At 36.1% G+C, this 27,348-nt stretch overlaps 1 protein-coding gene across 1 annotated transcript in view; it reads right to left on the reverse strand.

The window, feature by feature from the left end:
- Positions 1-27,348, reverse strand: part of REV1 (REV1 DNA directed polymerase) — an 88,338-nt gene that overhangs the window by 32,676 nt on the left and 28,314 nt on the right. The window contains exons 4-7 of the mRNA XM_007959471.2: positions 15,787-15,939; positions 12,292-13,001; positions 6,430-6,537; positions 4,233-4,349 (exon numbers count right to left, since the gene is read on the reverse strand). Coding sequence (XP_007957662.1) covers positions 4,233-4,349; positions 6,430-6,537; positions 12,292-13,001; positions 15,787-15,939 — 1,088 coding nt within the window. The remainder of the gene's footprint in view (positions 1-4,232; positions 4,350-6,429; positions 6,538-12,291; positions 13,002-15,786; positions 15,940-27,348) is intronic.

Below are 27,348 nucleotides of genomic sequence, written 5' to 3' on the forward strand. Positions count from 1 at the left end.
GTTTGGCAAAGATAAAAAGTGATCAGGAAGATGAACCACCACTTATTCCCTTAAAAGGACTGTAATCTACCCTTTAATAGGAAGCAGTTCATGGGAAATACAAATTTCTGAATGCTCTTTGCTGTTTCCTAAAAGAACTATCTGCAAAACATAAAGCTAATTATAATATGTTCAACAAACATCAAATTCCTACAAGCCATGTGATCAAAAAATCATTTAGTAGGTTACATAACCATAAAGAGATCTTTGTCCTAAATTTAAGATTTTTCTTTTTGAACACTTATCAGGGAGAAGAGCCTCACAACATTATCCCTTTTAGGTAATTCTACTTTCAGTTTAAAAACGCACGGTCAGTTAAAAACACTCAAGTGTGCCAAGAATGCCAACTGCTTTATAGAACACAACAGTAGTCTAAATAGTACAGTTAACTAATATCTCTTAACATCCAAACCAAATTACAACTTTACTCAAGAATATAAAACACAACCTACTGAGCCTATGGCTGCCTGCCACTTTACTTCCTTTACCACCTTTAGCTTCACTAGTCATTGAGAAATAGATTTAAGAGAGTTTCAGTTATAGGTCTCTTGGGATACTATTATTAGGCTATAAGAAGAGTAAGCTATAAATATAAATCATACATTCTAAAAATACAATCTCAGTCATATCTCCACTATTATCAACAAACAAACAAAAAACCATTAGTAAACAAGACCAAGCCATACCACTTCAACTAATTCCAAGACAAACCTATTTTAAGTACACTGTAACAAAATATAACTAACAAACCCAACATTCCTTTTATGTTTATTTCAGAGCTGTTATGCTCCCTGGAAAGTCAGCAGAGTTAATGTACCACCAGAAAAACATGACAAAATATCTGGCTTCGTAGGCTAAGACAACTCTTTCTGGTGTTACTCCAGTAACCCCATCAATACTTTTCACCCAATTGTGCAACCCAATCAAACATTTCCAGATTCCAGCACCCACACACGCAAGCATAAATGCAAATCAAATTCTAAGGATTGCCATCTCAATGGGGTAAAGTCCTACTTGCCTCAAAAATAAAAACAGCATACTATAGGATTAGAGCTTGGTTTCTGATATGTGAATAACACACTGCTACACTGTTACAAATTAAAGACAGAATGCAGGTTAAGCTACTCAGTGCTTCTGAAGGCTGTTAGAAGGCTACATATCATCTTTATTTGTCTATTATTAAAACTGAAAAATGTGTAAGAATTTCAGGATTGTAAATCACAATGCAATAGAGGGTGCTACTAGACCAAAAAAGAAGTGTTGAAGTTTGAACAGTCACAACCAGCTGCCTTTCAAAGGTGTTACTATGAGTTAAGCCTTAAAGTTGGGGAGTTATGTGACTTCTCTGTTATCTGAAGGGCTAAATAGCCTAATAAGATACTTGTTTTGGAAATTAAGAGAAAAATCATGCTTGAGGTGCGAACAGTCTCTCTGGTCCATGCTCTCCCAATGCCCTGGCCTGAGACGCAGCACCATTGTGCTTCTCTTCACTGGGCTGGCTGACCTTTTCCACAGTGCAGCAGAGTGCGTGGATCCCTCCATGAGCGGACTGAGTTGCTTCATGTGAGATTCAGGGCAATGCAGGGACACACTGTCCTCACTGGAGGGCAAAGTAGAGAACTGCTCATCAAAACTTGACAAACTAGACGGGCACATGGAGAATGTGGAGGAACGGTTGGAGAAATCAGAGGCCAGGACCCAAGTCTGTGAAAAAGAAATCGCTGAGAATAAATCTATGACTAATACGATTTTAAAAACTGTTCTTCTTTAGAATGAAAACTGAAGCTGTTGAAGGGATAGGAAACATCTGCATCCTGGGAATCCAAGATGGGGTATAAAAGGCCCCAAACATGAAATCTTGAGTACAAATGGATTCCAAACAATGAGATCATCAATGAGAAGTGTCACTGCTGAGTATTGCTCAGGAAGCAGCTTCAAAAAGGAAGTCATGGAAGGAGATCCCCTGGTTATACTAGTCTGATTAGACAAGAGTTTGTGAATATGGGGAATAAGAAACTGAAGTTTCTATGAAAGACTAAAGATGCTAAGTGTCCTAATACTTTGCCTCACCATACAAGTCAAAACATTAGACCTGAACAACAACAAAAAAAAGGTAACATGTGGAAGCCAAAGATTCTAATTCTTAAACTGATCCTCAATATTTTAAAACTTAACTGTCTAACAATGACCCAGAGAAAGAAAGATCAGGAGATAAGAAGGAAAGAGGAACAAAAGCACTGAAAAAACTAGTTCTGAGTACAAGCTTAGTTGCAACCACATTTTATAATAGGACAATCTATTCATTTTATACTGTAGCAAATATTTTGGTAAGCTCCTAATGGGTCAAAAGGCTTAGGATATAAAAGTGAATGGCATCAAGTTAAAACAAGAGTATAAAATATAAAGTGTTATATTTATTTTTTCTACTGAGAGAAAATCTGTTTTTGACAGTTTTCAATGGCAAATGAAATTTAAAATATTTCTCCTAATAATTTACCTTCCACCCACATTTAGGGGTAGAACAATATGAGTTATAAAAGGTCATTAAAATGTTATGAAAATCCAGTGGCTAAACTGATGAAGACAATTAAGTACCCAATGACAGTAGTCTGTTAGTAAGCTATTTATGGTCAGACTGATTGTGATGGAAGGGAAAATAAGAGAACTAGCTCTGCTACTCCTAGGGAATGAGTGCTTCTGCAAAACTTTACATACAGAGTGCTGAAAGCAGGACGGACGTGTGTCACAAACACAAGACTCTACTCACAACAGAACCTTGAGCACTGAGTAACTAAAGAGCTACTACTGAATGGTAAGCACATGATATTTCCTTCTTTCAACATTCATTAAGTACTTACTGAGTGCCCAATATATGACAAATATTGTACATTTCCTTAATCTACTTGTTTTCTAAAGCTTAAGATTTTTACCTTTAGAATAGTACCACACAGGAGGAAAAAAAAAGCCAACCTACCACAAAACCGTGTTACCAACACTTAAGAAAATACCCACATTGCCAAATACTACAATACAACTAAATTTCAACAAGAACAATTCTACATAAAGAATAGCTGCTCCAAGATCTACTAATGGCACACAAAAGTCTAGCTATCAAAAATCTCTTTAAAAATTTAAATGACCAAAAAAAGCTTTAGAAAACCTGGAAAATGTATGTATACATGATGCACAAATGTGCCTCTACTGTCTTTTCTATCCTACTTATACCATGTAAACAGATGATTCTAATGAAAAAAAGGGCTGTAATCTCAAAAATAAAAAGGTGCTCAGAAATGTATACTGGCTTTCTTTCTGTCTTAACTTCACTGAGATCTATTTCTAAAATAAGCCTAAGGTTTTCTTTTAACGGAACTGAAAAAAACTGGGAGAAAACCAAATTGCATGCCTTCTATTATACTGTATATCTAATTGACTAGCTTCTGATTATTATTTTTCTGAAAGGCTAATTAAAAATTGGGGGGGGGGGGGCTTGCAGAAACACATGAAGAAACTGTCATAAGAGTCCAGGAATTTAATTTCTATGCAATTATTTCTCAAGGAGAAAAAAAAAACTCAGATATATGAAAACCTTAAATAGTATTAACGATTATTTTTATTAATATCTAAAACATAAAAGCCAGGGAAATAAGATTATTTCTTATATGAAATAGATTTTTAGAAGGAAATAATTCTGATTCCAATTTTTAAAAGGAAATAATTCTGATTCCAATAAATTAGAAGTTCCACTGTTTCTAATCTTATTTCCTCACACGAACCTCTTAGCAACACAAACTTTACTGTCCCTATTGTGATACAGTGACTAAACAACTAGTAATTGTTAACTCTTGAGTTTTGAGGCTTCCATAAAATGATGTCCATCATTTACATCACGAATCTAAATGTATATACAAAGCAAACTAATCACACCTTTTAAAACATTCATCACTGTCTGTCCTTGGAAAATATCACCATCTAATTCAACAAAGCATCAATTCTGAGAAAAATAACTATAAACCAGTCATTTGTATTACATTCAAATTTTGCTTTAAAATGTCACTAACGTCCTCAAAACCCATGAATGAATAAGCTAATTATTTCAATTCTGCTTTCATTTCTGTAACATTAATACGAAATGCAAAATCCAGAAGTCTTCAACAGGAGCACTATGACTTCAAAAGAAAGCTCATTATTTGTACCTGCTTTGCCTTTCAGGATTTTATTCTGATAATAATGCCACTCCAACTGGGGGTTAGCACCAGGGCGTAAAGGTGCCCTTCCCGTGCCTCTGTTACTTGTAACAGCCACTGGTTTTCCTGTGAGGAAAAGAATACAATTATTTCTAAATCTAAGTACAGAAATGTTAACAATATTCACAACATGTAAAGTTTTCAAAGGATTTTTTAAATGACATTTTTCTTTAGGCTCTGATCCTTAAAGAAGGTAATACCTTTAAAGTTTATCAATCATTATTCTAATACCACCTAAGTTTTTCAGCACCAATCAAAAAAGTAAACTATATGTGGTCATTTTGAAATGTACTCAACTTAAAAAAGCAGCACTGCTACTTATCTTTCAATGTTTTTTGCTTCTTTTTTTTAACAGGGGAAAATAGGCAATTCAGAATCTAGATTCCACACTAGAGAGGTGAGGAGGAAAAAAAAAAAAAAAAACCACTAACGGCATATAGACTTTTTATATTTCTGATCCTAATATCAAAACAGTAGAGTTCTACCAATACTAATTTTTCAATTTTACAGCAAGAGAAACAAATTAAGTATTACAGACATAGGTATCACAATCTGACTTAGTGTATAATCAAACATGATTATATAGTTCTTCAGTAAGTTTTTGCTTTAGTTATAAAATTACTTTCAATGCAGCATTTCCTTTTGTGTATGGTTAAGTTACAAGATAATTAACTTTGTAATGCAATAGCATGGATGATTCAAAGATATTTTATAGAATGCTTTTGTTATAAGGACAAAAAAAATCAAAGACGCATGAAATGTCATTCATAGGTATTATTCAGTGACAAGGAGAAATGAAGTTCTGATACGTGCTACAACATGGATGAACCCTGAAAACATTATACTGTGTGAAATCAGTCAAACATAAAAGAACAAACATTGTATCATCCCACATATGAAATACATAGAAAGGGCAAATGCAGAGACAAGTTCAAGTTCATTCATGGTTACCAGCAGTTAGGGGTAGTTGTAGAAAACGGGGCGTTATTGCTTAAGTGGTACTGAATTCTTGTTAAGGGTGATGAAATCCTTTTGTAAATAGTAGTGATGGTTGTACAATATGGTGAATATAATTAATACTCACTGAACTGCACTTTTAAAAATAATTAAAATGGCAAATTTTTGTTATATTTTACCGCAATAAAATTATTAAAGTTATCCATGGGCTAAAATCAATTCAACATTCTAAAAATTTCTTTCACAACTACCAAGGATGACAAAAATCAAGCCATGGTATTAACCCCATAGTTTGTGCCATCATCAATAATTGCCTCTATAAGGAAAGAAATGACTCTAAGAAGAAAATGCTAATCGTTTTCTCTTTCAGACACACGGATAGCTACCGAAAAAACTCAAAATAAATATTCTTTTAAAAGCACTGACTAGTTCATAAATATCTCAAATTCCATTAAAAGACTGGACCTATCATATTCTAGAAGTAATCAGTAATACAAGATTATTCTATAACCAAAAAGCTAGACTGTCCACCAGCATCTAAATAGCTAATCAAGTTTTTTAAGTTAGCATCTTAATTTGTTTGCTGGATCCCAAAGATATCCAACCAAACCAACTGTTATCTAGTCAATTCTGACTCATAGCAACCCTACAGGACAGAGCAGAACTGCCTCACAGGGTTTCCAAGGTTGCAAATCTTTATGGAAGAAGACTACCTCATCTTTAACATGAGGAGCAGCTGGTGGATTCAAATCACCGACCTTCTGGTTAGTAGCCAAATGCTTTAACCACTGTGCCACAAGAGCTATTCCCAGTGACACAGGCTACCATACAATTTCCATTTATTAACAAAGAAAAGTAAATACAGAAAAAATACAGAAGATTTATATAGGAATATATATATACATACAGAAAAAGTGCCCAATGCAGGTCCCAGCCTACATTAGTCACATGAGAACTCTTTCATCTGAAGATGAGCATTTTCCCCTGAAGACTGTATGACTATAGGGAGAAAGAAAAATTTTCTTATTTCCCTATATCTTTCTTCATAATGGGGTCCAGAAAAGTTAGAAGCATGAACTGATTTTGCCAAGAAAAGCAGAAGAAATTATTTTGTACAGATTTTATAATTCCTTAGTATACATATTTATCTAACATAATAATTTTCTTAAACATAAATAAGAATACAGACCTTTGAGATCTGGTCTGTTTCGTATACCCACTGATACAAAGAAGCAATCCATATCAACATGCATTATACAGCTCTGATGTCTGGGTGAACTCAATACTGACATATTTCCTAGAAGGCAAAAGAGAACATTCAAACCCTGAACTAATAATTAGTATTTAAAAAATTACATCTAGTTAGTTCTAAAAAATTCTATTTAAAAATGCTTACACACAGAATGGAGACTTTAAAAAAAGAAAACAAAAAAAACACAGAACCGATTGCAGATTATTTCTCCCACCTCATAAATAAAATTTAAGTTTCTTTAGCAGCTCAGAGTAATTCAGAGATACCAATGTAGTTTCCTTTTCAGTTTCAAAACAATTATAAAGAATCATTATATACAATCAAATTACAAAGAAAACTATGTTTTCCCGTCTTATATTCTAATAATTAAGTCTCTAAATAAAATGGTTGAAAGCCTAAAAATTATTTCTATATGCTGATTATTTTATAAAAGTTTGTAATTTACATATGTAGTTACAGGGAGCTAAGCAACTTCTGATAATCACTATTCCACATACTCTACTAACATTCCTGGACAAAAGAACAATAAAATTGCTACTATTATTGAATGTTTGGTAGGTCTAACACAGGTCAAGTACTGTGTAAGAGATTTTGTTGTTGCTGCACAGTCAAGTCAATTCTGGACTCATAGCAACCCCATGTGACAACAGTGAAACTGTTTGATGGGTTTCTTAGACTATTATCTTTACAAGAGCAGATCAGCAGACTTTTCAACCCAAGGAGCCACTGGGTGGGCCCCTTTAGAAGTCATATATTTAACAACTGCATCACCAGGGCTTTCCATGTATTCTCACAACACTACTAACAGGTAAGTAATTTTATCATCTCATTTTACAAATTAATAACTACTCAAGTCACACAGCCAGTAAGTGGCTACAATGCACCAGCCAGTAGGCTTCTAAAGGGCCCTCAAACTACCATGCTACTGTTCTAAATAGATAAACTTCAATAATCGTATGTAACATCAATGAAACCGTACATAACGGAAGTGCTAAACTGCTAAATACTGTAAAAAAAAAAAAATTAGCTTTGAAACATATATACCACATTTAAGGAGATAATGGTGACCGCCCTCTCCTAAGGTCTCTGGTTTCTAATCATTCGGAGCTACACAGAGATTATTTTAACCCTAACCTAGCCACAATCAGAGCTCTCTTCTCTATTGGTCTCATCCTTCACCTTCTTCCCCATCCTCCAAGACACACAAATCCTGCAAATAATAACCCTGAGCTTGTAAAATGTTCTGATCTCATAAAGGAGTTTTCTCTCACAGGCTTATTGCTGTTGTTTGGTAGAGTTGGTTCTGACTCACAGTGACCTTATGTACAAGAATGAAATTCTGCTTGGTCCTGCACCATCCTCACAATTGTTGCTATGTTTGAGCCCACTGCTGCAGCCACTGTGTCAATCCACCTCATTGAAGGTTTTCCTCTTTTTTGCTGACCCTCTACTTTACCAAGTATGATATCCTTCGACAGGGACTAGTCTTTCCTGATAACATGACCAAACAGTACGTAAGACAACTCTTGCCATCCTTGCTTCTAAGAAGTAGTCTAGCTGTATTCCTTCCAGGCAGATTTGTTTATATTTCTGACAGATGATGCTATGTTCAATATTCTTCCCCAACTCCATAATTCAAAGACATTAATTCTTCTTCAGTTTTCTTTATTCACTGTCCAGTTTTCACATGCCTATGAGGTGACTGAAAATAACACAGCCTGAGTCAGGAGCACTTTAGTCCTCAAAGTGACATGTTTGCTTTTTAACACTTTAAAGAGTTCTTCTGCAGATCTCCCCAATGCATCATTTAATTTCTTGACTGTTGCTTCCATGGGCACTGACTCTGGACTCAAGTAAAATGAAATCCCTGACAATGCCAATCTTTTCTCCATTTATAATGATGTTACTTATTGGTCCAGCTATAAGGATTTTTGTTTTATGTTTAGGTGTAATTCAAAATAGAGTCTATAGTCTTTGATCTTCATCAGTAAGTACTTCAAGTCTTCTCTGCTTTCAGCAAGCAAGGTGGTGTGAGCTGCAGATCATAGATTGTTAATAAGTCTTCCTTCTATCTTGATGCTGTGCTCTTCTTCCTATAGTCAAGCTTCTTAGATAATCTGCTCAGTATGCAGACTGAGTAAGTATGATGAAAGGACACAATGATTTATACCTTTCCTGATTTAAAACTACACACTATCTCCCTGTTTTGTTTGAATGACTGCTTCCTGGAATTCCATTCTTCTTAATGTCATCCATAATTTGTTGATTCCCACAGTCGAATGTCTTTGCACAGTCAACAAAACAGAGGTAAACATTTTCCTGGTATTCTCTGCTTTCAGCCAAGATCCATCTGACATCATCAATAATATCCCTCAATACATGTCCTCGTCTAAATCCAGCTTCAATTTCTAGTAGTTCTCTGTCGACGTACTGCTTCAACTGTTTTAATTATCATCAGCAAATTTTATTTGAGTGTGATATTAATGACACTGTTTGGTAATTTCTGTATTCCGTTGGATCACCTATCTTCAGAATGGGCACAAATATGGATCTCTTCCAGCAGGATGGTCAGGTAGCTGTCTTCCAAATTTCTTAGCACAGATGAGTGAGCGTCTCCAGTGTTGCATCCACTTGTTCAAACATCTCAATAGGTATTCTGTGAATTGCTAGAGCCTTATTTTTTGCCAAGGCTTTCAGTGCAGCTTGGATCTCTTCCTTCAATACCATCGGTTCTTGATCATATGCTACTTCCTGAAATGGCTGAACTTTAACTAACTTTTTCTGGTATAATGACTCTGTATTCCTTCCATCTTCTTTTAAAGCCTCCTGTGCCATTCAACATTTTGCCCATAAAATACTTCAATATTGCAACTTGAGACTTGAATTTTTTCTTTAGTTCTTTCAAAGAAATGCCAAGTGTATTTTTCTATTTTGGTTTCTTAACTCCAGGTCTTTGCATGGTTCATTATAATATTTTACTGTCTTCCTAAGTCACTCTTTGAAATCTGCTCATCTCTTCACTTTTTTCATTCACTTTTGCTACTCTACATTGAAGAGAGCAAGTTTCAGAGTCTCTTCTGACCTCCTTTTTGTCTTTTCTTTCTTTCCTGTCATTTAAATGACATTTTGCTCTCTTCATGTATGATGTTCTTACACTACTCATCTGGTCTTTGGTCAGTAGTAGTTTTCAATGTGTCAAATCTATTCTTGAGTTGGTCTCTAAATTAAGGTGGAATATATTCAAGGCCATACTTTGGCTCTAGTGAACTTGTTTTAATTTTTTTTAGCTTCAACTTGAGCTTGTATTATGAGCAACTAAGGGTCTATTCTGACTGATACTGAGCTTCCCTATCATTTCTTTCCATATACATGGTCAATTTGGTTCCCATGTATTCCATCCAGTAAGATTCATGTGTACAGGCACCATGTTTATGTTGCTGAAAAAAGGTATTTCCAATGAACAGGTCATTGATCTTACAAAATTCCAACATATGCTCTCTGGCATCATTTCTATCACCACGGCCATATTTCCTAACTACAGACCTTCAGGATATATCCTCAAATGTTCTTTTTGACAATAAATGTGAAGCTGCTCCACTTTAATTTGTCATTCCTGGCATAACAGACCATGTGACTGTGTGATTCAAAATGACCAACACAAATCCATACAGCTGACAATGCCCAGGATATCAATCTTCATGTGTTCCATTTCATTTCTGAACACTTCCAATTTTCCTAGATTCGTATTTCATCCATCCTATGCGCCAAATATTAATGGATGGTTGCAGCTGTTTCTTCTTATTTTGAGTCATGCCACGTCAGCAAATGAAGGTGGAAAGCTTTACTCCACCCATGTAATTAAGGTCAACTTGACTCTGAGGAGGCAGCTCTTCCTCAGTTGTATTTTGAGTGCCTTCAAACCTGAGGGACCATTTCAGCACTATATCAAACAATGTTCTATGGCTATTCATTAAGATTTTCACTGTCCATTTTTTTAAGACAGTGACTGCCAGGTCCTTTATCCTAGTCTGTCTTAGTTTGGAAGTTCCGCTGAAACCTGTCCACTATGCCTGCTGGCATTTGAAATACCACTTATTTCTCAGTTTGTCATACTATGATAGCTTGCATGTTGCTGTGATGATGTTGGAAACTAAGCCACTGGTATTTCAAGAAAGAATACTAATTCTGAGGTTTATTCTGCACAATAGGCTCTTAAAAACTTAGATCCTAACCCCCCCAAAAAATGGTTTCTGACTATACTAAAAGTGTCACTGTGATAACATTTACCTAGTCCTTACTATATGCAAGGCACTGAGCCTTTGTTCATCTTATCTTTCTTAAACTTACTACTTACGAGGTGCATATTATGGGTTATCACTTCCTAAAGTGACAAGGGAAATTGTGACTGAGAGGTGAACGAATTTGTCCATGGTCTTGTAGCATAAAAGTGGCAGTCCGGAGATAGATTCACATAACAGCCACCCTAATGGACTCAAACATACCAACAACTATCAGGATGGGACAATGTTTTGCTCTTTACAGATAGGGTCACCATGAGTCAGAGGTGACTTGAGGACAACTAACAACATCCAACTCTAATGCGATACACTTTCTGCTCCTCTATTATTACCTTGGGAAATGGTTTATGCAATGAACTTTAAAAATCACAATTCTGATATGTAATAGAATTATGTAAACATAACATAAACAATCCAAAATAATGGCTTTTTAAAACATTCGAAGTAGGACAGAATGTGTAAGCCAAATATCTACTGAATGTTTTCATACAATATGAAAATTTCTTACTGTTTTCCATTCATGGAAATAATTCATAATAGTTTTTTGAAGCTTTCAAAATTAAATGAACTTCAGATTACAAGGCCAAAGCATAATCTAAGGATACTCTAATACCTATAAACATTATTCTGAAATACTTCTTAAGTACCAAAAAGTATTTTTTAACTAAAAGCATGTAAGACTATGGCAAACGTAATAAAATACAGCAGAAAAACCCACATGGAGAGGTTCTATCACTTTCTAGGACATAACCATGAGCTTTTCTCCGTATCTCAGTTTCCACAGCTATAAATTAAAGGGCAGTATTATTGTTGTTGTTGAGTGATCTGAAATCCTTTGCCCTTCCTGAAAAACCCAAAATATGCTATAATTCATAAAAAAGTAACTACAATCTCAAATCAGACACTAATTTATAATGACTGGCATGTAAATACAGATTATTGTTGGGTTTTTTGTTGGTTTGTTTTTTGATGACAAATATTAAGAAATAAAATACAATTAACCAATCTACTAACATATGAAAACAAGCTTACTAAAAATCTACTCCTACAATTACAACATCTATCATGTCAAAGTTATTTTATCATTTAAAAGTCATTGCAAACAAATTTCTAAAAATTAAGTTATTTTTACCAAACCAATTTAATTGTCAGAAGAGTTTTAGTACTAAACATAATACATGTAACATTTTACACGATTCAAAATTTCAACCCCTGATAATATCTACATAAGGTATGAATGCTCCAACATCGCCCTTGTTACTTTTTAAATTACCTGAAATTTTTCAGCTGACCATAATTAAATCTTTATTTACTTTTAAATACTTTAATAAATCAGAAAGCCTTCTTATAATCAGTTATACTTACTGTAACTTACATAACCTGATGCTCCTAGAAACTTAAAATAAGAACTTAGTATTAACCTAAGATCAGTAACAGCATATGAACAAAAAATGATGAAGCATGATTGTTTCTTAAGAAAACAATTTTAGTAGGTATCTACCTGTGTCAGTTACAATAAGTGCAGACCTGCCTGTTTTCATTTTTTTTAACTTTTCCCTTCCTGGAAAGACACCACTACTTTGTCTTTGTAGGGTATTGACAAACTCAGTCAATTCACACTTCCACATTGATATGTGATGCAATCTTGAATGAGAATAGAAGTCTGAAATAAAATTGCACTCTGAAGGTTTGGATGGCACTGAAGGTGCTGCCTTGCTAAGAGTAGGTACTGAAGAAGTGCTTTTTGTGCTTGAAGGCCCCTGAACAGTGGATTGGTGAGCACCATTTATTTTAGTGGTACTATGCAAAGATGATAATGAGGAGGAGTTAGTTCTGTGTGGATTCCGCACAGCATCTGTGTTTCTGTTGCTTTGTTGCAACTGCTGCACAGCGCAGTCTCTGAAGTCAGTGCTGCTCTTCTCAGTCACGTTCTCCTCCTGGGCAGAGTCTGGAGAAAGCCTGCAGGCAACACTGTTGCCCATGGGCACCAAGCAATCCTGTGTCTTTAAGGCACCTTTAGAGCTATGCGCGTGTCCATTAAAAATGGCAGTGCTGTCTCTGTGATGTGGAATTCCATTTTGTTTCCGTCCTGGCAAGATCTGCTCCAGCTCCACAGAACTAAAATCATTATTTGTATCTTCTTCATTCCAACTGTTTATTCCATTGACTTTGATTTCATTTTCTGTCTCAATCTTCTTAATTATGTGATTTCTAAAGCAGGAAAAAATTTTTATTTAAATTAGTAATTTCTGACTTTCAAGCTAAAACAACTTTTTCATTTCAACATTTTCTCAGTAATACAGACTTCAGTATTTTCCCCACTAAACCTGAAAACTTAAACCACAAATTTTGTATTCTTTCTGCTCCAACAAAAGCTAAACCAAAGAAGCAAGAAAAGGAAAACTCTAGAACATTAACAGTCTTCTAGTTCCCACCCCTCTCATTTTTTCAGTTTCAGTAAGAAATACAGTGGAATCTGGTTCACAGTTGAACAAAAATTCAAAATACTGTTTTCAATTACTTTTTATACCTGAATATAATTGGATTCTACTAGCTTCAAATGCCCAGTTCATAGCACAGTACCTGGCATTTAACAGGCATTCAATAAATATCTGCTGAATTAGTAACAGTATGAATAATTCGCATAAAAACAGATAATAAACTTTATTTAAATTCTTATTTTTAGTTTTACTTTTAGTTTTACTAAAAGCACTGTTCAACTTATTAAATAAAATACTGCTACAATGTGATTCAGTTCTCTGAAGCCAGTTAATTTCACTCAGGAAAAACTACTAACACAGAGTATATAATATTCATTAAATCTATGGGACTGTTACACAAGTAGATTAAAATGTTAAGAACCAGGTCAATGTATACAGTAATATTTGTACCTAGAAAAATGAGGATAGTTCTCTACTGATAAGGGAACTGACTTCTCATTTCTAAGAAAAGCGTATTTAGGTATCACGTGGTCCAAGGAAATCCGGACCAAATTTTCTGAAGACAGGTTTATAAATGCGAGCCCTATGACAAATGTCATGCTAAATTCATATCCTGGCGCCTCTAGATGTTTGCCTGGTTCTCCTCTACAATGAAGAAAAAAATCCATTTGCATTCGTAAGAATCGACATAACAAAAACAAAAAGCTGAATTACGTAGTAATAATTTCTTGTGCTTAGAAATGTCCACAGCATTAATTTAACAGTAGTTCAGGCTCCAATGAAAGGGTAAAACAAAAACCAAACCCACTGCTGTCAAGTCAGTTCTGACTCACAGCAACTCTACAGGACAGAGTAGAACTGCCCTATCAGGTTTCCAAGGCTATAATCTTAATAGGAAGCACATAGCTGCATCTTCCTCCTGCAGAGATACTGGTGGGTTCAAACTGCCAACCTTTCAGTTAGCAGCAGAGTGCTTTTACCACCACACCACCAGGGCTTAATAATGGACTGCCATGCATTAATTACTACCTGGGTACAGGTAAGACTACCACAGTATTACCAAAAGTCCTTCATCCTAATACTAACTTGGTACATTAGTAATGACAGTCTGACTACACATCAAAGTCACACATGAGTCAGATTCAAAGCATTACCACCCATTTCTGGGTTGGATCTGGTTCTGGTTGACTATCTCATGGAATATATGAAGCCAACTCTGAGTAGATCCAATCCTCACAGATGATCACACCATGAAAGGGAAAAAGAAGAGAAACTAGAAACAATTAAAAGAGGAAGAGAAGAAAACCTAATTTGTCATGTCAAAGAAAGTCTGGCCTTTGAGATAAGGATAACCTAGGGGAGCAAAAAGTCACATTTTTAAAGAACTTCACAGAATGTATCGAATATACCAAAAAATATCACAAAAAGCAACAAAATTAAAGCAAGTAAGAAAGTCTTATATCTAGGATTCTGTGCCAACACTTGAGGATTCTTTACATGTATAACAGCAATAACATGCAACAGGAATACATATACTGGCAAGAAAATAAAATAAGTTAAATATATCACAGTAAGATAAATATTTATTAGACAATGGCAAAAACGTATTAAGAAGTAAAAACTAATAGGTAAAAATCTTCCTAAAATTATCACAAAGAAAAATTTCAAAACATATGCATTCTACTTTTAGTGGTGTGGTAAGAGTAACAGGAAGCTGTGTGTTCTGTGGAAAGGTTTTCTGCTATTATTTACTGTACGTTAACAGTATTTTAAAAATCAAAAGTTTTAGGTAAATGTGAAAAATATAAATATGATTATAAGTTAATACAAGTTGAAAAAACAAATGACAACAACAAAAATCACAGGAGGGACTGATACTGGATCCTCCCAGGTTAATCAGACTCCTGGTCTTTTGGAAAAAATATAGCCAACTCCCAAAGAAAGCAATTTAATAAATAAGGTGTAGGCTAATGATAATGAACCTGATATACAAGTTAAGGCAACACACCAATTAACTGTGAAACCAAATTATTCAGTATTATTATAATTAAAGCTTAAATCAATGTACTTTTAAAAATCAGACACATTGGAGCACAGTCTAGACTCACCCCCATACTTGAAGGTCACCAACTAAACTTCTATTAATATATTTGCATATTTAGAATTGTTACGAATTTGCAATTTTTCACAAATAAGCTAAAAATGATAGCATTGTCTTTAATACAAAACAAAAGAAGTTAATTCAATTTTTGAAAAAGAAACAAACTGCCTCTGTGAAAATAATTGCTTTTAGGAAAATACATGAAAAAATTTACTACTAATAATTTAAGATTTATTGGTCTAACATGGGAATATAATAGGACTAGAAAAATACATCATATTTCATGAAACTTTCATTGTAAAAATAATTTTTAGGTAAAACACTCCACACACACATTTCACTACGTTTAACACAGGGAATGGTCAGATTTGTTTCTGTCTGTCTTCAGGAGAGTGGGGGCCATTCTCATTGCTAAAAAGCAGCTGTGTAGTACTCCCAACTTAGACAAACTTACACCCTGTTGTTGAGCTGTTTGGCTATATTGCTTGGACCTGGCATAGGATCTTCAGGTTTGCATACAGGATTAAAGTTGAGACTTTTCTGCACACTGGACTGCTTGGTGTACAGCTGATATGGAATGTAGGACAGGAGTCGTCCAGCTTTAATGCTGAAACAAAAAAGCAGTACAAATTCAGAGCTGAATACTTGAACAAGCTTCATGAAAAATAAATGTTCTTAATGATAGAAGAATCTAAACAACAATAAATTGTTTTCTTAGCTTATTCTTTCTTCCTATTTTAGTGGTCCTAAAGCAATATAATTTCTCTTAAACACTTAAGAATATGACACTCAACCCATGAAAAGACATATAGTATACCTAAAATTTTTAACAATCAGTGGTCAACAATCTTATGTGAAGGGATGAAAAAAAAATCAAAAGTACTAAGCCAGATGCTGTTGAGTCAATTACAATTCATGGCAACCCCATGAATGTCAGAGCAGAACTGTGCTCCATGGCTAATTTTTCAGAAGATGATCACCAGCCTTTTCTTCTGAAGCACCTCTGGGTGGACTAGAACCTCCAACCTTTCAGTTAGCAGCCAAGCAAGTTGGATTCCACCCAGGGATTCCACAGTTGGACTTACCAGTATTTTGATCACCATGGTTTTAAAATATACTTGTTGTCTTCAAGTAAGATGAACTATTTATTTTTCTTAATTTACTTAAATAAAAATGAAAATTAGTAACTTTCATAGGAATGAAGTCTATTAAGCCCTATACTAAGTCTGCTCATAGTCCAAAGAAACCAAACCCACTGCTGGTAAGTTGATTCCAACTCAAAGCAGCCCTACAGAACACAGCAGAACTGCCCTCATAGGATTTCCTCCACTGTAATCTTTAGAAGAAGTGTGCCACATCTTCCTCCCATGGAGTGGCTGGCTGATGGGTTCAAACTGCTGACCTTTCCATTAGCGCCCCAGCTCTTACTCATTTGCACCACCAGGAATCTTCATGGCTTTAATACGCACTGCTGTCAAGTCAGATCCGACTCATAGCGACCCCTCCTTGGGTTTCTGAGGCAGATCACTACGGAATTAGACTGCCCAACCTTCCTTCTGAGGAGGGGCTGGTGGGTTTGAATCACCAGCCTTCTGATTAGCAGTCAAATGCCTTATGCACTATGCCACCAACCCTCCTTCACATAATTAATATAGAATCATCAAGATTTCGTTTTTCCAGAGTAACTAAATCTGGGATAAGGATTTTCAACTTTCATAAACATTAGTCATTTGTCCTTATGATATTCATGTTAGCTCTGTTAAATGGAAAAAACTTTAAAACAAAAATACAGGACAGAATAAAGGATCTCAAACTCTCAAGAGTATTAAATAATTTATATTATTTTCATGTGTGTTAAAAGTAACAGAGGCAAGACCATTTGAGAATACAAACTCTAAGAAGGCAGAAACTATCCAAACATTTACTGTTTTTCAAACATGACCACAGAAACTAAAGGTATGGTACTAGATGGTACTGGGACATAACTGAAACCTCCGAACACCTATTTTCATTTGTTCTTCAAAACCAAAACTAACTTAATTAAAGGTCTTACACTGGTTCTTGCTTTCTAGTAAATTGAGGTATCTATGACAACTGTACTTTAAAAATATAATTTGTACTTCAAATTAAAAATAGCCAACCAATATATTTATGCTAGCATCCAAATTTTACAATAGGTTTCTTATTTATCAGGAAAAATTTCAAAGGCATTCCTTAATTATTTTGAGAATAAACAAGTAACAGAATAAAATTACTTGCTTATTGTTTCATAAATCCAGAAGTTTTAACTATTTCAAATAACGCTACACAAACTTTTTTTAAAATAGTAATTGTGAATAAAAGAAAATACAATACACAAAAACAGAAATGTATTATATCCTTTATAGAATTATAATCCCTGTGCCATCAAGTTGATTCCAACTATGTGTATTTAGTAATTCTACTTAAAGTTACCCTAAAATATATCCAAAGACTAAAACTACTAAATTCTGGTGGCAAAGAACAAAATAGTTATGTATAACATGTTCCAATTTTCATTAACCAAAGTAGATGTATTATCACAGGCTAAAAGTCTTACGAAGATTACATTTAAATATCTGAATTAAAATCCTAAAGTCAGGACATTTATTAATTTACTTTATTTTGTATCAAACCAACTTTTTTTCCTTTAATAGCTGATTTCAACTGCCTGTCTATGGATCTCTGTCCTTTTATAGTACTATCTCTTTCGGCTCATCTGCTTTCTTTCCCTCTGAGCAGAAGTAGAAGTAAGTCACAACTGAAGCAGAATCCTAACTTTGTCTCTATCCTTTCTTTCCATTATGTGTGGCTATAATAAAGAGATAAGCAGAGAGTGAAACCATACCCAATGTGCCAGGAACACGTATTGCTAAAACCAAAGTGCAATGAACTGAAGTAATGTCCTATATATATTGTGGTAGCCTCTCCCACCCTACTGACTGGCATGCTGAGGTAGGCACAACTGTGGTCACACACAAAGGGATGTAGGATCTTGTTTAACTCCTAGCAACTGCCGTGCCACCCAGCAAGGCTGTAAATCTTTACAGAAGCAGACTGCTTCTTGTTCTCCATGGAGTAGCTGGCAGGTTTGAACCGCCAACCTTTTGGTTAGCAACCGAATGCTTTAAACACTGCACTAGAGCTCCTTAGCATAACTTTTAGGCTTATATAATAAGTAAATCCATAGACATTATTATAAAATAAGAGAGCCAATTAAATACTGTGGGTCTCAAATCGGACATGCTCAGAGATAGTTGGTAAGAAAGAATTAAAGCACTACAATAATGTTAGACAAGGAATTCTTTGTAATTATCCTTGTTCATCATTTATCCATCTACAAATACATGGGCAAGTAACATTATCTGGAAGTATTTTTAAGAGATTTTCTTTTTAAAACTCTCTCAAGGAATTAATTTCCAACATTACTAAATTTTCAAATGCTTATCCTAAGCACAAAAGAAGTGGATCTACATTTTCCACTATTCTGCTTACAAATGATTTTAAGGGGGAGGGGGGTGCGCAAATATTAAAATGCAAATGGAAGAGTGGATACAAAGAAATTCTTCACTTTACCAAAATAAATTACTAAGGATTTCTTTATATACTGAATTTTTCATATACATTGAAATCACATTCTGATGCATATGGAAGAGTTTATATTTCATAAACTGAAATAGTCACCCACTTTCAGGACTCCCAAGTCTTGCTTTGTCATACAACCCCAAAAAGTTATCTCTGAAGCAAACTTGTATCTAACCATTCTCTGAATCATTTATTATTTCTATCAAGACCAATGACTTTACACTGGCAGTTTTACTCAGATTCTGGGATATTTTGCAAAAAGAAAGATAGAAATAAAATCACTACATCAATTTCTATTTCAAAGTTACTATAGTTGGTAGTAACAGTGTTTTCTTTATACAAAATAATTCTGCACAACCAATGTTTTTACTCTTCCCAGCCAATGTACCATCATTCTCAACTGAGAAACAGTACCTTTCCATCCATTCAGACATCCATCCTCTTCCTTGTTCTAAAGTGTATTTAAGGCAAGAAAGTATCTAATCATGTGCCAAGAAAAGAAACTGAGCTATCTTCCCTATTATTCCAACATTAAGCAAAAATCATCCTTATGCATTCAAAATGCAGATTCTCTCTGCCTTTTCTCCATTACCTAAACTTTCCAACCACCATCTTTTATCAAGGCAAGAGAGACCATGATCTTAGAAAAGGAAATAAACAGGTGTTTAAATATGTTCCCTTCCCCTTTTTTTTTTTTTGGTAACTACAAATACAGAATCATGCTATTCGTTCTTCAGTTCCTAAGAGTTTATTTTCTAATAAAATACTACATTCACTAAGTCATTGGGGTGTAGTTGGAAATGCGTGTTGTGTAGGGGTACCCAAGTAAAAGTAATTTTAGAAGAATTTTGTACTGCTGTGAGAGAAAAATGAAAATGATACTAAGATTATTTTTAAAAAGCCAAATCTATACTAGAAACCAGAGTAATGAAAATTTCTATAAGGAGTAAATTAAAGCAGGGCATAAATACCTAAGGTAAATGGAAAATACATATATATATACATACACACACACACACACACACATAAAACTTCAATGTACTTTTATTTAAGTGAGTTGAGTAAACACTGTAATGTTTACAATATAATGAGACACCAACCTAAAGTTTTAGCCTATATAAAATATGAGATCTTGAGATCATCTAAGTATATCCTGAATGTGCTAACGATTATGATTTGGAAGTACAGAAAGGAAGAATGAACACCAATTGGGAACCAGTGTGCTGGCATGGGTTGGAGTAATAAATCACACCATGAACTCTCAAGTGACAGCCGACTTACTTAAAATCTAGCCATGGGAGAAGGAAGGTTCCTATGCTACAAAAAAATTCAACACAAAGTCAAGAACAATGTTTTTAAACCATGCTCTACTGCAGTCCTCAGGTTTGATAGGACAGTGAGGTGAATCACAGCAGTTATCCATTATCTATTCTACACTTCAAACTTCACTGTAAAATTGTCTGAAGAAAAGAATTATCACAAAAATTTGAAAACCACTAACTTACACCATACACTAGTGTTAAATTTACAAGGCAAAGGCTTTAGCAACATAATCTCACACCTTCAATTAATGTGCACACGCTTCTCATTAAAGGACTCCCCTGCCTCTAAGAAGTCATGGTTCCATAATCATGCCTACAATAACTCAGGTTTAATGGCACATACATAGACACCAGGGAATTATAATCAAAGCAAAATAAATACCCCACACATTTAGAAGTGGTAGTTGCTTTTTTAAATAGCTCAAACTAAAAACAGAAAAATGATAGAAGAGAATATAGTATATATCATCAAGTAGCTAACGTAATTTTTTTAACCCAAAGCATAATAAACTCTTATTAAAACACTGCCAAGAAGAAAAGATCAACAAGATTAGGATTCAAATGGGGAAGAAAATAACACCATGATTTAACTAAAAGGATCCCATACTATAATCACATATTATAATCATATAGTAAACACTGGAAATTTATACATTAGGATATATTCCCCAACTGTGATGCATCTCCACATGGCCCAATTCATTTCTAACAAGCTTAATTACACTGCAAAGAGCATACCCAAAACTGGAGTCAGGAAATCTGGATCCTAAATCCTGTTCTGTTCTTGGATAAATCAGTTAACCATATTCTAAACCAAACTCACTGCTGTCGAGTCAAACCTGACTCACAGCAATCTCTCCTTGGGTTTTTGAGGCAGTATCTCTACAGAAGTAGATTGCCCAGTCTTCCTTCCAAGGAGTGGCTGGTGGGTTTGAACCGCACTCACTGCTATCAAGTTGACTATGACTCATAGCGAACCTCATTGGGTTTTTGAGGCGGTAGATCTTTATGCCCGATCTTCCTTGTGTGGAGCAGCTGGTGGGTTTGAACTGTCATCTTTCTGGTTAGCAGTCAAATGCCTTAGGCACTGTGCCACCAGAGCTCCTTTTATGGGAGGGCTAATAAAGTTAACCATATATATAAGCATATGCCAATTACATATGTCTTATTATAGTGTAACCATAATATAGCTAATGTAGGTTAACCACATTAATGTAGGCTGACTACGGTTCAAACCCACCAGCCGCTCCACACAAGGAAGACTGGGCATAAAGATCTACTGCCTCGGAAACTCAATGGGGATCGCTATGAGTCGAAATCAACTCGATGGCAGTGAGTTTGGTTTTTGGTTTTTTCTCATGTACAAGGACCTCTTATACCACAGTGGTTAATGTATTTGGCTGCTAAGCAAAAGCCCAATGGTTAAACCCACCAGCCGCTCCATGGGAGAAAAATGAGGCAGTCTGCTTCTGTAATGATTTATAGCCTTGGAAATTCTATGTGGCAGTTCTACTCTGCCCTATAAGGTCCCAATTACTCAGAATCACCTCAATGGCAGTAGATTTTGGTTCTCATATACAGAGAAGCTCTGATGGCTCAGTGGTTAAAGCATTTGGCTGCTAACCAAAAGGTTAGCGGTTTGAAAACACCAGCTACTCTGCAGATGTGGCAGTCTGCTTCTGTAGAGATTAAAAAAAAAAAAAAAAAAAAATTCACTGCCATCAAGTCAATTCTAACTCATAATAGCCCTCTTTGGGTTTCCGAGGTAGTAAAATCTTTACCAAAGTAGACTGCCCAATCTTCCTTCCGTGGAGTACCTGGTGGGTTTGTGCCTTAGGCACTACACCATCAGAGCTCCTTTCTGTAAAAACTGCAGCCCTGGAAATCCTAAGCAGCAGTTCTACTCTGTCCTATATAGTCGCTACAAGTCAGAATCAACTCAATGGCAGTCAATGGGATTGGTTTGGGTTTTGGTTCTCTTATACCCAAGGAGGCAAATAGGCCATAAAATCATGATATTCAAGGTTACTTTCAGTTATTTAAAAACAGATGATTAATCCTGACTCTAAACTAAAATAAAATTCATTAATTTTTTTTTTTTTTTTTTAACTTCTCTGGGAATTTTCCCTCCCTCTTCTCCGCCCATCTCTGGTAACCAACAAAGTTTCCTTCCACATATAAACCTTTCCTTGACTTTTTACAAGAGACGACTAATACAACATTTCTTCTCCTGTAACTGACTTATATTTCACTCAGCATAATGTCCTCCAAGTTGATCCCTGTTATATGGTATTTTGTAGACTCTACATTATTCTTCAGAGTTGCACAGTATTTCATTGTATGTATGTACCACAGTTTCATTATCAAACAAAGTCAATTTTTTCATTTATAACTATCTTGGTTACCTTTCTTATTGTACTATCTCACTCGCTAGTTGCATTCAGGGCAACAAAAAGAACAGCTGGGGCAAAGAAAACAACTGTAACCATAATCCAAATTTCCTAAGGAGATTTAGTCCCACCCCCAAAAGTCCTTTCACTTCCCACTTCCACACTACCCATGTATCTCCCCTACTCCTTTCAAAGCAAAACTGTTAACATCCCAGGTCAAAATTATAGCCCCAGCACAAATGTTTGTTAAGTGACAACACAGCTGAACTCTGAAGTAGCACTAATTTCTTACACTAAAAACTTCACAATTCCTTTATAAAAAGACACACAAGCTAAAAGCCTACGTTCAATCCTGCATAACAGATTGACAGTGACTAGGTAGCTTTAAGGAGCTCTGGTAGCACAGTGTCTAAGGCACTTGACTGCTAACCAGAAGACTGGCAGTTCAAACCCACCAGCCACTCCTCAGAAGGAAGATGGGGCAATCGACTTCCGTAGTGATACTGCCTCGGAAACCCAAGGAGGGGTCACTATGAGTCGGATCCGACTCAACGGCACATAACAACAAAAACAGGTAGCTTTAGGCAGTCTGCACAAATTATTCCAGATCTATGCCTGACCAGCTATAGATAAGCCTTCTTTTAGAAATGAGCAAATGAGGTTCAGAATGACCACCTAATTGTTCTCAAAGTTACACAGGTACTGCATTTACCAAGTATAGATGTGAACCCAGGTATGTCTCCAGACACAGTAGACCCTTTCTACCACTATATGTTGTTCTCACTGAATCTGTGATCCCATATGCACTGCATAAAGCAACTGCACGTATTAAACTTGCTGAGTAAGTTAATGAAAGTAGTCAAAATTAATGAAACCAGAAGTGTGGATATTTATGTATATATGTATGTTTATCAACTAACTAAACTCACTGCCCTTGAGTTGAATCCGACTCATAGTGACCCCTCCTTGGGTTTCAGAGACGATATCAATATGGAAGTAGACTTCCTAATCTTCCTTCCAAGAGCGGCTAATGGGTTTGAACCACCAGCCTTCTGGTTAGCAGTCAAATGCCTTAGGCACTACACCACCAGAGCTCCTATGTATGTGTAAACCAAACTCACTGCTGTGGAGTCAGATTTGACGCACAGCGACCCCTCTTTGGGTTTCCAAGGCAGTATCACTACAGAAGTAGATTGATCCACCTTCCTTGCAAAGAGTGGCTGGTGGGTTTGAACCGCCAGCCTTCTGGTTAGCAGTCAAATGTCTTAGGCACTGTGCCATCAGAGCTCCCATGTATGTGTATAGGTATGTATAAATATGTATACAGTGGGCATATATGGATGCAAAAATCATACCTATTGTTGTCAAGTCAATTTTGACTCATAGTGACCCTACAGAGCAGAGCAGAACTACCCAAAACAATTTCCAAGGCTGTAATTTTTACAGAAGCAGACTGCTTCACCTTTCTTCCATGGAGCAGCTGCAGATTCAAATTCCTGACCTTATGGTTAGCAACCAAGTGCTAAACAAACCACTATGCAACCAGTGCTCCTTACCTATATGCAGGTGTATATATCTTTTAGTGTATGAATCCATATACAACTCATATATACAACAAAGCACATACATAAATGGATACTTAATAAACACCTCGCAGGTTTGATTTACAGACTCTGAAGGCTTAGGATCATATTTTCATAGGATGACTCAGTCAACTAGCATAGTGTAGTTCATAAAGTTCATGTTCTACATCCTAATTTATTGCGTGGTATCTGGGTTCTTAAGAGCTTATAAGCAGCCATCTGGAATTCTAGTAAGATGGCAGAATAGGCAGACAGACTGCAAAGACCCTCTTCAAGAAAGAAAAGGAGAACCAATTAACACAGATAAAGAAGATAATCCTGAAGGCCTGAGCTTTGAAGGGAAAGATATAGAAGTAGACTAAACCCCAACTAGTAGAAGAACTTGCATGAAAACACCAAAAAAGGAGATATACAGAGCTGCAATCTGTCAGCGATCCTGAGGGCACAGACAGCTTGGATATTGCCAAGAGGTATCAGGACCTAAGAATTAACCTGAAAATCAGCCCTGCTACCCAGGGGCTACACGGAGGACTGCACTAGTGGCTGGTGAATAAAAGGGGAAGCAGTGAAGAGGAAGGCAGGCTGAGCCATGGACTTTTGCCTGTCCAGAGGATGCAGCCATTTTGAATGTTTACAAGCAGTTAGATGATTGTGGATATTTAAAGTGATAGCGTTCTCCTAGATTCCAGGGACTTAAGAATAGGCTTCACTTGCTGGGAATAGCAAGGACATTCCAGACGCCAGTGACTGGAAATGTGCGATATCCCTCCTGTTACTCTTATACCCCACACCCTCTTGGTGAACAGAGGTGTGACCATCCCTCACTCCCACCTACCTTCCAGGCTGGCAGGAATTCCATCCCAGTCTGTGTGCTCAGAAGGAGCCAGGATGTCCTGCCCAGATTTTTTTTTTCAGTTAGTTTGGTTTTGTCTGTTTTAAAATTATTATTATTATCCTTTTTATTATTATTCTTCCTTTCCCAGGTCCTACTTTTCAACTTTTCCTCTCTTCCCTGTTCCTGGTTCCCATTTTTCTCTTTCTCATGGTTAACATCATTCCTTGCATTTTTCACAATTTTTCTTCATTATTCTACTCTACCTCTTTTCCCTTATTGCCCTCTCCCCAGATACTCAGGGATTTTCTTCTTTTATTCCTTTTCCTTTTCTTGGATATTGTTCCTCTGTGTTTACACAGTGGGTTTTTTGCCCACTTGCTTTTAATTTTCTCATGGTTATTCAATTACTGTTTTTGTCTAACTGAATGGGAGACACCAACAGTGCCCACCCATAAGACACAACTACACCCAAACCTCCAGCGGGTTCACCTACCGAGTGAGAGCCACCACTTCCTTCACTACCAACTGACCAACAATAAACCACCACCAAGAAAAGGCTGACTCATCCTTAACTAATCTTGACAGTTAACAGAAATCTAACACAACAAGGTCCCAATGTCTCAGAGACAAAAGACCATGACAATCCACACAAAGAAGCAAGATAAAGTGGTATAAACAAGGGAGCAGGATATAGACCCAGGACACATCCCTGAGGAAAAACCAGCAATGGAACTCCCTGATGAGGAATTCAAAGAATTATATTTAGGTATCTTCAAAGGATTGAGAGACAGATCAAGGAAAACACTGACAAAATTAAGGAAAACACAGAGACAACCCTAACAATTTTGAAAGACAATACAAGAACAAAATGACAAAATAAATGAAAAATTAGAAATGATACAAAATCTACACATAGAAATCCAGAACATTAATACTAAATGTGTAGAAATAGATAATATATCGAAGAGCCAAAGGAGTAGAACTGAGTCAGTGGAAGACAGAATTAATGAGATTGAAGATAAATATCTGAATACTTCTTTGAAAGGGGATCAATCAGAAAAAAGATCAAAACAAAATGAAGAAAGCCTAAGGTTCATGTGGGATAGCATCCAAAGGAATAACCTATGTGTCACTGGAATTCCAGAACAGGAAGAAATCAAGAAAACCACTGAGAAAATTGTCCAAGATTTGTTGGAGGAGAACTTCCCTGACAGGATGAAAGATGAGAATATATCCATTCAGGAAGTCCAAAGAACCCCAAACCAGATAGACCCCAAAAGAAAAACACCAAGACATATCATCATCAAACTCATCAAAACCAGAGACAAAGAAAGAATCCTGAAAACAGCACGGGAAAAACAAGGGGCAACAAATTAGACTAAGCTCGGATTTCTCAACAGAAACCATGCAGGCCAGAAGACAGTGGCATGGTATATATAAAACACTAAAAGAGAAAAATTTCCAACCAGGAATTACGTGTTGCTGTTTGTTGTTAGGTGCTGCTGAGTCATTTCCGACTCATAGCGACCCCATTCACAGCAGAACGAAACACTGCCCGATCCCGCGCCAGCTCCACGATCCCTGCTATACTTGAGCCCATCATCGCAGCCACCGTGTCAATCCATCTCATTGAAGGCCTCCCCCTCTTTCGTCAACCCTCCACCCCTACCAAGCATGACATCCTTCTCCAGGGAATGGTCCCTTCTCACAACATGACCAAAATAGGTGAGACGAAGTCTGGCCATTCTCGCTTCCAAGAAGCATTTCGGGCGCACTTCCTAAAAGACAGATCTGTTAGTTCTTTTAGCAGTCCATGGTACTTTCAGCATTCTTCACCCACACCACAACTCAAAAGCATCAAATCTTCTTTGGTCTTCCTTATTCATTGTCCAGCTCTCACATGCATACGAGGCAACTGGAAATATCATGGCTTGTATCAGGCGAGCCTTAGTCCTAAAGTAGACATCCTTGCTCCTCAGCACTTGAAAAAGTTCCTTAGCGGTTGGATCTTCCCAATGCTACACGTCATCTAATGTCCTGACTGCTGCTTCCATCGGCATCTATTGTAGAACCAAGCAACATGAATTCTTTGACAACCTGAATCTTTTCTCCATTTATTGTGATGCTGCTCACTGGTCCAGTTGTGAGGATTTTTGTTTTCTTTATATTGAGACGTAATCCATACTACAGACTGTATTCTTCAACCTTCATCAGTAAGTGCCTCGTCATCCTCACTTTCAGCAAGCAAAGTTGTATCGTCTGCATATCTCAGGTTGTTAATGA

This window comes from Orycteropus afer, unplaced genomic scaffold (assembly GCF_000298275.1).
Source record: "Orycteropus afer afer isolate SDZICR_OR568_19922 unplaced genomic scaffold, OryAfe1.0 scaffold00017, whole genome shotgun sequence".
Classification (NCBI taxonomy): Eukaryota; Metazoa; Chordata; class Mammalia; order Tubulidentata; family Orycteropodidae; genus Orycteropus; species Orycteropus afer.